Source organism: Mustela nivalis, assembly GCF_964662115.1.
Source record: "Mustela nivalis genome assembly, chromosome: 4".
NCBI classification, from domain to species: Eukaryota; Metazoa; Chordata; class Mammalia; order Carnivora; family Mustelidae; genus Mustela; species Mustela nivalis.
The window spans coordinates 120994761-121009921 of NC_139023.1; the positions used below are offsets into that span (position 1 = coordinate 120994761).

Genomic DNA, 15161 nt, shown 5'->3' on the forward strand with positions numbered 1-15161 from the left:
CTAAAAAGATTATTCATCAGGATCAAGTGGGATTTAATCTGGAAATGCAAGCATGATTCAATATCCACAAATCAAACAATATGATATACCACCACCAACAAAATGAAGTATAAAAATCATGATCATCTCAATAGTTGCAAAGCATTTGACAAATCCAATATCCATTAATGATTTTAAAAAAATGTCTCAACAAAGTGAGGTTAGAGTATGTATATATACACATACATTCTCATACACACACACGAAACCCGTAACTAATAGCATATTCAATGATGAAAAACTGAGAACTTAAGATTATGAATAAGACAAGATACCCACTCTCCTCACTTTTACTCAACACAGTACTGGAAGTCCAAGCCATAGCAATCAGACAAGAAAAAGAAATAAAAGGCATCCATATTGGTAAAAGTTAAATTGATGAGGACATGATATATAGAAAATCCTAAAAACTCCACCAAAAAACTACTAGATGTAATGAATGAATTCAGTAAAGTTACAGCATGCAAAATTAATACCTAGAAATCAGTAGTGTTTCTACATACTAATAATGAGGTAGCACAAAGAGAAATTAAGAAACCAACATCATTTGCAATTGTACCAGAAAGAATAACACTTAACCAAATACTTAAACAAAAGATGAAAGACCTGGACTCTGAAAACTATAAAACATTAATGAAAATAAATTGAAGATGACATAAACAAATGGAAAGAAATTCTATGTTCATGGATCATAATAATACTGTTAAAATGTCCATATTACCCAAAACAATCTACAGATTCAATGCAATACCTATCAAAATACACATAGCATTTTTCATAGAATTAGAACAAATAATTTGTATGGAACTTCAAAAGATCCCAAATACCCAAAGCAATCTTGAAAGGGAAAAAAAAAAAAAAAAAAAAGAAAGAAAGAAAGAAAAAGAAAAAGCTAGAGATATCACACTCCTGGTTTCAAGATATACTACAAAACTGTAGTAATCAAAACAGTATGGTGCAGACACAAAAACAAGACAAATAGGTCAATGGAACAGAATAGAGACCCCATAAATAAACCCACAATTACACAGCCAATTAATGTATGACAAAGGAGGCAAGACTATAAAATGGGGAAAAAGATAGTCATGTTAATAAATGGTGCTGGAGGGTGCCTGGGTGGTTCAGTGGTTAAAGCCTCTGCCTTTGGCTCAGCTCATGATCCCAGGGTCCTGGGATCAAGCCTCACTTCAGGCTCTCTGCTCAGCAGGGAGCCTGCCTCTTTTCTCTCTCTCTGCCTGCCTCTCAGCCTACTTGTGATCTGTCTGTCAAATAAATAAAAATCTTAAAAAAAATAAAAATAAAAATAAATGGTGCTGGAAAAATGGGATAGCTACATGCAAAAAAAACTGGACCACTTCTTAACACCATACCATACACAAGAATCAACTCAAAATGGATTTAAGACCTAAATGTGGGACCTAAAACCATAAAAATCCTAGAAGAGAGTTCAAGCAGTAATTTCTCTGACATCAAGCACATCAACATTTTTCTGATGTGTCTCCTAAGGCAAGGGAAACAAAAGCAAAAATAAACTATTGGAACCACCTCAAAATTAAAAGCTTTTGTATAGCAAAGAAAACCATTAACAAAACAAAAGGCAATGTACTAAATGGGAGAAAATATTTGCAAATGATATATCCGGTAAAGTATGAATATCCAAAATACATGAAGAACTTCTATAACTTAACACCAAAAAAACACAGTCTAATTTTAAAATGGGCAGAGGACCTGAACACACATTTTTCCAATAAAGACATACAGATGGTAAACATGAAAAGATGCTCAACATCACTAATCATCAGGGAAATGGAGGGAAAAGTTGACAAAACCAAGAGACAACCAACAGAATGGGAGAAGATATTTGCAAAGGACATATCAGATAAAGGGCTAGTATCCAAAAGCTATAAAGAACTTACCAAACGCAACACCCAAAGAACAAATGATCAAATCAAGAAATGGGCAGAAGACATAAACAGACATTTCTGTAAAGACATCCAAATGGCCAACAGACACATGAAAAAGTGCTCCACATCACTTGGCATCAGGTAAATACAACTCAAAACCACAATGAGATATCACCCAGTCAAAATGGCTAAAATTAACAAGTCAGGAAATGACAGATGTTGGCGAGGATGTGGAGAAAGAGGAACCTTCCTACACTGTTGGTGGGAATGCAAGCCACTCTGGAAAACAGTGTGGAGGTTCCTCAAAAAGTTGAAAATAGAGCTACCTATGACTCAGCAATTGTACTACTGGGTTTTATCTCAAAGGTCAAATGTAGTGAGCCGAATGAGCACATGCACTCCAATATTTATAGCAGCAATGTCCACAATAGCCAAACTACGGAAAAAGCCCAGATGTCCACCAACAGATGAATGGGCAAAGAAGATGTGGTATATATACACAGTGGAATGTTACTTGGCCATAAAAGACATGAAATCTTGCCATTTGCAACAACTTGGACGGAACTAGGGAGTATTGTGTGAAGCGAAATAAGTCTATCAGGGAAAGACAATTATCATACGATCTCACGGGTATGTGGAATTTAAGAAACAAAACAGGATCATAGGGGAAGAGAGGAAAAAAATAAAACAAGACAAAATCAGAGAAGGGGGCAAACCATAAGAGACTCTTAATCATAGGAAACAAACTGAGGTTTGCTGGATGGGAGGGGAGTGGGGGGAGGGGGTAACTGGGTGCTGGCCAAAATTAAATGGCCAAAATTAAAAAGACAAGAAATAACAAGTGTTGGCAAGGATGTAGAAAAAAAAGAACCCCCATATACTGTTAATGGGAATATAAATTGTTACAACCACTGTGGAAAACAGTGTGGAGGTTCCTCAAAAAATTAGAAAATAGACACACCACATGAATCAGTATTTCCACTACTGAGCATTTATCCAAACAAAGACTCTAATTTGAAAAGATACATGCATCCTATGTCTATTGAGCATTATTTACAATAGCCAAGATATGGAAGCAAGTGTCCAAGCAGTGTCCATCAAGAGACAATCAGATTAGGAAGATACAGTATATATATGCAATAGAATATTACTCAGCCACAAAAAGGATGAGATCTTGCCATTTATAACAACACGGAAAGACATAGAGTATTATGCTAAGTGAAATAAGTTAGACTGAGGAAGACAAATACCACATGATTTCACGCTTATGAGGAATCTAAAAACAACAAAACAGTAAGTAAACAAACAAACAAACAAAAAAACAAACCAGAACCAGACCTATAAATACAGGATAAACTGACAGTTGACAGAAGGGAAGTGGTAGGAGAATGGGTAAAATGGGTGAAGGGGAGTGGGAGATACAGGCACTCAGTTATGGAATGAGTAAGCCACGGGAATAAAAGGCAGAGCATAAGAAATACAGTCAACGATATAGTGTAACAGAAATGTATGGGGACAGATGGTAGCTATACTTGTGCTAAACATAGCATAATGTATAAACTTGTCAAATCACTATGTTGTACACCTGAAACTAATATAATGTTGTGTGTCAACTATACTAAAAAAGCACAAAGTATCATTATGAAAAACTTATTTGCTGTATCAATCCATCAAGTGTATGTACAGAATGTTTCAATCTCTACATAATATAAAAAGTAATAATAATTATAGGGCAGCTAACATCTACTGAACAATTACTATGTTCCAGGCTCTCGTCCAAGCATTTCACAAATATCAACTTGTTTAATGCTTCCAATATCCCTATTATGTATATTATTATCTTCATTTAACAGATGAAGAAAAATACACAAAGGACTTTATTAATTAACTGAAAAATAAGGGCTAGGAAACAGTTAAATCCTCAGATCTTATTGACTTTCAAGAGTCATGTGGTTCCATAAACCATTATCAGTAAGATTCAGGTTAAGAATGACTTGAAATTGGGGCACCTGGGTGGCTCAGTCATTAAGCAGCTGCCTTCAGCTCAGGTCATTAACCCCAGGGTCCCGGGATGGAGCCCTACAGTGGGCTCCCTGCTCAGCAGGAAGCCTGCTTCTCCCTCTCCCATCCCCACCCCCCACTTATGTTCCCTCTCTCGCTGACTCTTTCTGTCAAATATATAAATAAAATCTTAAAAAAAAAATAGAATGACTTGAAGTTTCTCAGAACCATATTATAATAATTACAGTAAAATATAACACTTTAAATAATGTAAAGATTTACAAACAGCAAATGTTTATGTATTGTGTTTATGTGTATATCCCACAACTTTATTACAATGACATTTTACTAAATAAAAATTCTGCCTAATTGAAATTTAATAATCATATACAAAAATAATGGGAGGCAATGGGAAGCACTTTTTGCCCATATATCAGTGAACTTCTAAAGAGAAAAATTCTGGGGTGCCTAGGTGGCTCAACTGGTTAAGCAACTACTTTTGGCTTAGGTCATGATCCTGGAGTCCTGGGATGGAGTCCCACATTGGGCTCCCCACTCAGTGGGGAGTCTGCTTCTCCCTCTGAGTCTCTCCCCTCTCATGCTCTCTCTCACTCTCTCTCTCAAATAAATAAAATCTTAAAAAAAATAAATAGAAATATTCTTTTACAGAGGTAGATACTGCAAATGCATAAACCAAGCTTAATTTCAGATAAACAGGCGCCCACTGTTCTATTCTGCAATATTGCCGCCGTGAGTTCTCCAAACAGAAAATGAATTGTCAGATAATCTATCCCATATGAAATAAGTACTAGATTTCAGATTTATAGGTAATATTTACCAAGGCAATTCTACCCACCAGAGTAAGCAAGGTTGCTACTACTCTGACCAGAGCAAAGAATCAACCAGCAACTTCCTTGAGCAACTTTTTGAAGGCTATTTTGAAACGTCAGCGAAAAGGATAATGACAAAAGAAGAGAATACATACTGGCTCCCAGGTCCTATCTCACCTCCTATTTGTCACCTACAGAGTAATCTGACTGATCTGTAAAAGAAATATGGGAACATTTTCAAGTGGAAGCACAACTGAAACCTGTATGTCACTTTCTTGAGACAAAAAAAGAACCTGGGAGGGGGTAGAGAATAAAACATGAAATTCATGGCTTTGCAATCACCAGCAGCATAAAAAAAACTCTTTAAAAATCATTGCTTTTAAGTTTTTATTCTAGAGCAGGTAGACTTATTTTATGGCTCAAAGAACAATGTAAATTCTGTTTTAAGCCACTGGTTCATAGTTAGAGGTGAATGAATGTAAACTGGACTTAGTGCAGAAGCTGATGTGGTGAGGGCTAAGCAGAGACAAGACAGATGCCTCTGGAACTCCACTTCTACCCAAACAGACTCACAGACTGTCCCAACACAACCTTGGGAACTTCCCAACATCATTAGTTGTGATTATATTCTCACAAATACTGCTTTCACATGTATGGTTTTCTCATTTTTTAAATCATATAATACCATTCACCCATAAGCATTTCTTCAAACAAAATGACCACAGAATTATTTGGTATTTTCCTAATGGTGATTTTATCCAAGACAGTCTTGGCTACTCACTTTTACCTGCTCTAATTACACTGTTAAATCACCAGTAACACGCAGCTTTTGGGGTGCTTTCATAAAGGATAGAATTGTCTGACTCCTAGAAACATTAAGATAATACAATTTTCTGAATTTGGGAAGGGTATAAAGTGTTTTCCAAGAATATCTAAGAAATATTATTTTTAAAGAAAAACCATCTGAAAAGCAAATTTTTCATTCACAACCCTATAGCTATGTGTGTACTTTATGTTTAAATGTGTATGTAAAAATATATTACACTATTTCAACAAATCTATGGAAAGAATAACTTTGTCTATTTGGATCCATAGTTTACTTTTTTCCTAATTAATAAAGAATCTCTGTATGGTTATATTTCCAATTAAAAATGGGATTTCTCAAGTATTATAAATGAAGTACTCACTTAAATGTTTCCCAACATACAGTTTTTAATATGTAACTAGGTATAGTAGCTATTGCTGATCTCCATTTATGTACCCGGCCCTGCACCTGGTGCTGTCACACAAAGATGTGTACATCCTGTTGTCTGGTATATTAAAGAGTCCCCAAGGAGCTCCAAAGATCCAGTCACCAACAGACTAAAGAGAGGCAGATTCAAAAAGAACAAAAATGAATGAGATTTCTAAAGGAGTCAGGAGAAGTAAAGAAGAAAGAAGACAATCAAAAGTCCAAAAGATGGGACAGAGGGCATTTCAGGAAAATGGACAATCAAACAATATTTATTGTGTAAAAGATACACAAAATACAAAAAATGAGTATGACAGGCATTTCCATTCAAGGAGCTCAAAATCAAGCTGAAGAGACAGAAAGCATAAATTAATGACATTGTTTTAAAAATCTTCTATTGGTGATTAACTAATTCAATAAACACATGCACTCCTTATAAGGTTCAAGAAACAGACATTAAGGGGCACCTGAGTGGCTCAGTTGGTTAAGCAACTGCCTTGGGTCATGATCCCAGGGTCCTGGGATGGAGCCCCGCATTGGACTCCCTTGCTTCTCCCTCTCCCTCTGCTGCTCCCCTTGCTTGTGCTCTCTCTCTCTCAAATAAATAAATACAATCTTAAAGAAACAAACAAACAGACAGACAGACAGACAGACAGACATTAAGAGGCACCCAGGATTAAAAACTGGAGCTTAATGACTCTTCATCAATCTTTCAAGTGGTTATATTTTTCAAAACATTTCAAATGTCAGGTTAAGTACATTCAGACACACACTGCATTATGTAGCCCCTGTTGTGACACTAGACTATGATGGAGTTGTTTTAAAAAAGTTTTAAGTGCATCTGGGTTGTGGAAATTGTCACACAAACCAACCATTATATTAGCTAAAGTAAAGTTTTCTACTAATCTATGTGCTGAGTTTTTGTTGAAGATTTTATTTATTTATTTGAGAGAGCATGAGCGAGAGAACACAAGCAGTGGGGAGCAGCAGAGAAAGAGGGAGAAACCTGCTGGACAGGGAGCCTGACATGGGGTTCGATTCCAGGACCCTGGGATCATGACCTAAGCTGAAAGCAGACACTTAACTGACTGAGCCACCCAGGCACCCCTACATGATGAGCTCAAAGTATAGAACAACGCTGGCACAGTGCACAGATTCTAATAGTGTTTACTCCAAAACTGTAAGTGGTTCTGGAGGTAGAGTCCACTGTGAACAGTTATTTGTGACATCTTTCTAAAGATTTCACCAATATCCTTTGAGATAATATCAAGGATGTTTGGGGGGGGGAAATTCTTAATTATGCACTAACTTTAGTTAAATTTAATTTTATATATTCATGGATCTTCTCAAATTCAAAGTATTCAAGTCATACCTTCTCCTTAAGAGTTTTGTTTTTTATTATTTTTTAAAGATTTTATTTATTTATTTATTTGTCAGAGAGCACAAGCAGGGGGAGTGGCAGGCAGAGGGGGAGGGAGAAACAGGTTCCCCACTGAGTAAGGAGCATAATTCAGGACTTGATCCCAGGACCCTGAGATCATGGCCTGAGCCAAAGCCCTCACTTAACTGACTAAGCCACCCAGGTATCCCACCTTAAGGGTCTTAAAAAAGAATCACAATAGCCATGCATAAATACAAGCAAAAAAAACTACTAAAAATAATGTGTATATCACTGGCCAGCTAAAGAGATGTTAAGGTGATGATATTAAGAGTTAAACATCTTAAGCCTATTCACTCAATACTACTCATTTGTAATCACATGGCTGCTCTATTTCCTAAGGAATCTCAAATCCAAAACACCAGGATCTTTTAAAAATATACCTAGACTCTAGAGAAAATGTTTGCCTTATTACTTTCAGTCTCACTGATTATCTCTTTGGTATCAGGCAAATTCATTTTACAACAAAATTATCCAAATGTCAGAATGACTTTCTGGGTCTTTGTCAGTGAGTTGGTCTGTAATTCTCCTTTTTTATGGGGTCTTTGTCTGGTTTTGGGATCAAGGTAATGCTGGCCTCATAAAACGAGCTTGCAAGTTTTCCTTCTATTTCTATTTTTTGGAACAGTTTCAGAATAGGTATTAAGTCTTCATTATATGTTTGGCAGAATTCCCCTGGGAAGCCATCTGGCTCTGGGATCTTGTCTGTTGGGAGATTTGTAATTACTACTTGAATTTCCTTGCTGGTTATGGGTCTGTTCATTTTCTATTTCTTTTTGGTTCAGTTTTGGTAGTTTATACCTCTCTAGGAATGCATCCATTTCTTCCAGATTATCTAATTTGTTGGTAGTCGCTCATCGTATGTTCTTATAATTGTTTATATTTCTTTGGTGTTGGTTGTGATCTCTCCTCTTTCATTCACAATTTTATTTGGGTCTTTTTCTCCTTTCTTTGTGATAAGTCTGGCAAGAGGTCTATCAATTTTATTAATTCTTTCAAAGAACCAGCTTCTACTTTCATCAACCTGTTCTACTGTGCTTTTGGTTTCGACGTCATTGATTTCTGCTCTGATCTTTACTATTTTTCTTCTCCTGCTGGGTTTAGGATTTATTTGCTGTTCTTTCTCCAACTCCTTTAGGTGTAGGGTTAGGTTGTGTACTTGAGACCTTCTTGTTTCTTGAGAAAGGCTTGTATTGCTATATACTTTTCTCTCAGGACCGCCTTTGCTGTGTCCCACAGATTTTGAACAGTTGTGTTTTCATTTTCAATTGTTTCCATGAATATTTTAAATTCTTCTTTAATTTCCTGGTTGACCCATTCGTTCTTTAGTAGGATGCCCTTTAACCTCCATGTATTCAAGCTCTTTCCAGCTTTCCTCTTGTGATTGAGTTCAAGTTTCAAACCATTGTGGTCTGAAAATATGCAGGGAATGATCCCTATCTTTTGGTACCAGTTGAGATCTGATTTGTGACCCAGGATGTGATCTATTCTGGAGAATGTTCCATGTGCACTGGAGAAGAATGTGTATTCTGCTGCTTTGGGATAGAATGTTCTGAATAAATCTGTGAAGTCCATCTGGTCCAGTGTGTCATTTAAAGCCCTTATTTCCTTGTTGATCATTTGCTTACATGATCTGTCCATTTCAGTGAGGGGTGTGTTAAAGTCTCCTACTATTATCGTATTACTGTCGATGTGTTTCTTTGATTTTGTTATTAATTGGCTTACATCATCGGCTGCTCCCATTTTAGGAGCATAAATTAGTTATACCATCTCTTAACTTAAAATCACCCAATGGTTTCTTGGGGATAAAATCCAAACCCTTCCTATGACACGTAAAGCTTCTAAAGATGTGGCTCCTGCCCCCTTTTCCAACCTTTAATGCCTGCTCCCAGACTGAACATGCAATCCTCCCTCATTTCCAAGCCTTGCACAGCCACTTCCTCTGCCTGGAATTCCCTTTCCCACTATCCACCTAGCAAATGCCTACTTGTTCTTTACTTTTCGTGACACCTTCCATCTCTTCTCAAAGGCCTCCTACTATCTCCAGCAGAGCAAAGTTCTCCTCACCCTTCATGCACTTACAGGTCCTTCTTCACATTTCAGCAGGGCATGAGGGGATCCATGTCCCACCAATTTGAAGACCCCAGAAAGCATGCTATCAGCCTTACTTCCTTCTCCATCCTCAACACCATTCACTGTACCTAGCATTCAGAAAGCGCTCACATGTTTGCCGAAAAAATGACACTGATGACCTGCAATGAGCTTTATGATTCCAATAACCTAAAAATAACAAGTGATAAGCTATTTCTATGACAGAAACTAGTCAGGAAAAAAAGAAGAACTATTGATTTTACTTCAAAAAACAGAGTCAGGAAGCTTAGCATATGAAGCAAACAATTACTAAAGATTAGAGTATATATCACATGTAAAATAAAACAAAGAGAATAAATTCCAATGTCTTTACCCACTCAGTGGGGCAGTTATTCTCAAATATTAGAAGTTAGCAAATCCCAAAGGGAAAGTAAGAAAAGGAAATAGTAGTCACCTTATTTTCTCACATTCTACTTCCATGATTGCTATATGCAAATCAATAAAGATATAACTGCAGTTATGAAGAAATGAGATTTAGATGTGCTGAAATGAAAAGCATCCATAAATTGCATTAAGTAGGGGAAAGAAATAAACAGGTACAGACTAGTCCATTCTCATTTGCATGAAAAAGAGGGTGGAGAGGATATAAACATATAGGCTTGAATACTCAAGAGAAACTCTCTGCAATACTAGTAGCCAGCCCCTGTGGATTATAAATAAGGCTCTGAGGCAGGAGGGGGATTTCACTGAACACGCTATTTTAGTCCAAATTTTTACTATGGGCATGCATTAGGTTTTTATCTTTCATATCTAGTTAAAACAAACACAACCCACCTAAGGACTCCTGAAGCACTTGGCTTTTGGCACACTCCCTATTCAGAACCCAGCCATGGTGCTCTCAGACATCCACGCCCCAAGGAGAGGCCAGACATGTGTGTTCGGGTCAGCGGCTGGCCCGGACTGCGGCCAGGAATGAGCCACCTCAGACATCCAGCTCACTCAAGACTTAAATGACGAGCACTACCTCCATCTGTCTGCAATTGTAAGAGAGGCACGAAGTTAGAGCTGCCCAGGGAAGACAAGCCAATCCACAGGATCAGGAGAGAAAGAGAATAAATTGTTTTAAGTCGAGGGAAAAATAGAAAAACTAGTTAAGGATTTCTGCCTTGAAGTGCAGGTTGATCACATGCATTTATTTCTCTTCTGTCCTGATGGTCCACTAAATTAACATTAAAAGAAATTAAGATGAGGGGATGTTTGGCTGGCTCAATCAGTAGAGCATGTGACTCTTGATCTAGGGGTTGTGAGTTCAAGTCCCATGCTACTTGAAAAAAAAAAAGAAAGAAATCAAGAAATCACAGAGTGAAAAAAAAAACTGAAGAAATGTCAAGGAAAAGAGAAGACACATAGCTACAAAATTGAAAGTTGGAAAACAGGATAACTCTTAGTATACCTGAGACATCAGGGATGAGTAGTATTTTCTTTAGAGAAAACTGAACAGAAAAGATTCAGTGGAAAGCCAGGGTACAGCCTAGAGTACTAAGTAAAAGTCTACTAATAATGAGTGCAAACTCTAGCCAAAGCAGTCAACTGTGACAATATTTTTAGAAATGTATGAACATTAAACATTTACCTTCCAAGATTTCACAGGAAACTATTGGCAGCCATTCTTCTACAAAATAAGGATGTCAACCCAGAAAATGGAAGATGCAGGATAGAAGAAATGAGGTGGTCAAATTAGGAGGATACTGAGGCATTGGGATACAAGCAGACTGTCCACGTGACAGGACTACAGAGTTTCTAGGACATACATCTCAAGGTAAAAAGGAAACTGACACACTGATTTGTGTGAACATTGGGAAAAACTACCAATACACTTTGAAAAGACCCAGAAGAGAAATTAAGGATTCCTACATGGAAATTTATAGATGTGGAAAGGAGAAGGTGAAGCAGTTACTAAGTTCAGGAAAAACAAAAAGTTGTGTAAGAATAGAAATACAATCACAGATACTATTCGGTTCTCAAGGAAGTGATATTTTAGGTATCTATTTAACAATGTCAACAATGACAATAACAGTGTGGAGAAGAAAGGTTATAACAAGAAATCAATAAGTAATGCCCAATATAAATTTAGAAATGGGCATATTACTTAGAAAAATGGGGAAAAATCTGTAAGTAATGGGGTGCAGGTTATTCTTTACATTGTGTTTAGAACTGATTTTTTAAAATAGACATATATTAATGCTACAAATAATTGATACTTTCACTAATCATAATTTTGTTATTCAGCAATTATAAGATAATTAAATGCTACAAATGATTTATGTTATCATTAATCATAACTTTGTTATTCAGCAATCACAAAATGATCCTATGAAATAAGGGTTCAGCAGCAGAAGTCAGTATAGGCACTTTTTGTGCTAATCATTGTTTTTAAAATTCAAAATACTAATACAGTCTTGTCAGTCTACATATAAAGTGAGAAGGTACTGAACTCTTCTCTCTTGTAATAGTAAATAATCCATCCCCAAATCTACCTTACTTAACAAAGCAAATCAAACCACTTGGTTGGATAAGTGTGGTAAACCACTCAAAGAAAAAAAATGTTACAAATATGCTTTGATAAACACAGAATCAGAGTCAAGTATTCTTGACTCTCCATATTTTAGCTATTACCAGTCATCATTAATCTCTCTATAATCATGATTCTTCTAAACTGATTCAAAATTAAAACTGAATGATTACCTAAAATGAGTAATTTCTTATGACCTTGAAAGAACAGAAATAGCTTTCAATATCTTTTCCCAAGAATGTACTTTATTTAGATGCATTAGTAATAATATTTTAAAATATAGTAAGACTCAGAAAACTGGACTACACAAATACACATGCACACACACACACACACACGCAAAAACCCTGAATATAAAAAGAGGAAAACTCTTTAGAAAATATAGGTTCCTCCTACCCCAAAAACAATTCTCTGAAAATTACTACTATCATTTCAGATTGTGTTTCACTTTCTGACTTTCTAGATTCAGAAACGAAATCAAAACCAGAATATGAAGGCTTTATTAAAGCAGGAACACCACGAAGAACACAACTGAATAAAATGACATACTTCTAGAGGACCTGACATACTCCCCCACACACTCTGTATTTCTAGTTTAATGGGAAATGGAAAAGAGTCGCCAGTATTGTGTTCAGTTTCCAAAATTGTGCTGAGAAAAATTTATTTATTTAAAAACTCTTAGGAGTTAAAACAGTAACTATTAAGAGCTAAAGGGAAAATTCAAATAAAGTTCATATCCTCCTTTAAAATGAAAAATAGTGGGGGCACCTGGGTGGCTCAGTCGGTTAAGTGTCTGATTCTTGATTTTGGTTCAGGTCATGATCTCAGGGTGGAGAGATCAAGCCCTAAGCTGGGCTCCATACTCAGTGGGGAGTCTGCTTGAGAGTCTCTCCTTCCCTCTCTCTCTCTGTCCTTCCCCCGGCTCTCTCTCCCTCTCTAAAATAAATACAATCTTTAAAAATAAAATCATAAAAACAGATGATAAAGTATACTATAAACAAATGTATATATATATACTTATATATTTATAAATGCATACAAAGGATATATAACAAACCATGTCAGAAAAACTAAATACCCTGATTAATTCTATATGAACACTATTTCCTGGGTACAAATAAAGCAATATATATGTAAAAATTTCTTTGTAAATTGTACCTGGTTAACAATCAATAGATATATTTAAGTTTCTTTACTACAATTTCCAAAGAAAATTCTGAAGTCTGTGGACTATTAAAGAACTATGTATTTTTACTAGTCACATGAGGGAGTAACTGCTGTGTAAAACCACAATGAGAGAAACATCTTTATACATGGGACAAATAAAAAGAGAAGCTGGGTTAAAATGTAACAAAGGATGTTGTGAATTTAAATCACGTGTAAGTAAAAATAGACATGTAAAATATGTAGCTATAAAATATAAATATGTAGCTATAAAATAGCTACATACCAATACTATTTTCCTTACCTGCCAGATAGAGGGCAAACGATATAAATCTATGGTAGCGAATGAGGAACTGAAGTTGCTCTTCTCTTTGAACAAATGTAGCAAAATAATCAGCCACAGTCTCTCCATAGAAGAAGTAGTTAACACACAGTAGAAAGTACCTATAATTTAAAAACAATTCGCTTTTTAATATTTGAAGCCTTTTTTTCCCTCTCAAACTCAACAAAACTATTCCCTACATTTTGATGATGACACAAAGATAAAAAACCAAATTCAGTAGACAGGTTCAGGATATTTCAAAACACGTTTTTCTGCTTTTAGTCTTAATTTCAAAAGTATCAGTTAACAAAAATTTACGGAATATAGCTCATGCCTCTATTTAGGTAAAAATCGTTTTCTTTTTCCTTTTTATTCTTTACTTAAGGTCAAAGTCTAATGCCAGAGACAGATAACTGGGAAATAATATAAAAAATACTACACATACACAAACACACAAATTCTTTCTCTCACAGACATACACAAAGACACACACACATACACATACACATACACACACATCCAGTACTGTTTATAATGAAAATTCACTCCCAACTACTCACAGCTCTAAAGCTTTTTAAAAGTGGAGACCCTATGCCAAATTCCCACTGCCCTAAGGAAGATCAACTGGGAAAGCAGGAAGAGGTAATCCAACCTCTGACCTCACCCTTCACTGCCCTGTCCACACTGGTGTCTTTCTCTCTCTCCTCCATGCTCCAGATGGACTTCAGTGGCACAGTTGATGCTTAAGAGGGAAAGCAGCAGGGGCGCCTGGGTGGCTCAGTGGGCTAAGCCTCTGCCTTCGGCTCTGGTCATGATGTCAGGGTCCTGGGATGGAGCCCCGCATCAGGCTTTCTGCTCAGCAGGGAGCCTGCTTCCCCCCCCCTCTCTCTGCCTGCCTCTCTGCCTACTTGTGATCTTTGTCTGTCAAATAAATAGACAGAATCTTAAAAAAAAAAAAAGAGAGAGAGAAAGAAAGAGAGAGAGAGAGGTATAGCAGCCGGTAAAAATCTCTAAGAGAAACTTCTTAAAACTACATAAATCACCTGTCCCTCCACTCAGCTCTGGTATGCCCTTTCCACCCAGGGAAAGGCTGAACCCATGACATTTGGTTGATGGCAGCTAGTGTGAGCCAGGGGGGAAAAAAAAAGACTGAGAAACTCTGCCTCAGAGTTCCTCTGTGCTTCATCCTTTGAAGGGCAGAGTCCCCAGTGGCTGGGAGAGCAGAGGGGAAAAAGGAGCAACTTCCTTTCTACATGTCATGGATGGAATCAGACCCCACTGTTTTCAAAGTATGTTCATTTCTTATCAGCTGCATAACCATGTTCTACTCTCCTACAACGGAAACTGTCTTTGACTCCACTGTAAGGCTATCAAGGCCTACTCTAGACCACTAGCCCAACTTTTTGCCCAGTTCCCTCAGGAGAGCCAGGAATGTCTCTCCATATGCAGCCCGTGCCCCTTTAGTTCCCCATATAGAACCCCATCTAGAAGCTGCTGGATGCAGCTTCGCCAATGCAAAACACACTTCTCTATCCAAAACTTGTCTTTATTTCAAGTGATAGTTTCTCA

The 15161-nt window shown here is 36.8% G+C and overlaps 1 protein-coding gene across 3 annotated transcripts in view; it reads right to left on the reverse strand.

Annotated features, from left to right (window-relative positions):
* The window catches only part of CDS1 (CDP-diacylglycerol synthase 1), a 66589-nt gene that overhangs the window by 21321 nt on the left and 30107 nt on the right, over nucleotides 1–15161 (reverse strand). For all 3 annotated transcript variants that reach the window (XM_082726712.1, XM_082726710.1, XM_082726711.1), the window contains one exon: nucleotides 13575–13714. In XM_082726712.1, the coding sequence (XP_082582838.1) occupies nucleotides 13575–13714 (140 nt within the window). The remainder of the gene's footprint in view (nucleotides 1–13574; nucleotides 13715–15161) is intronic.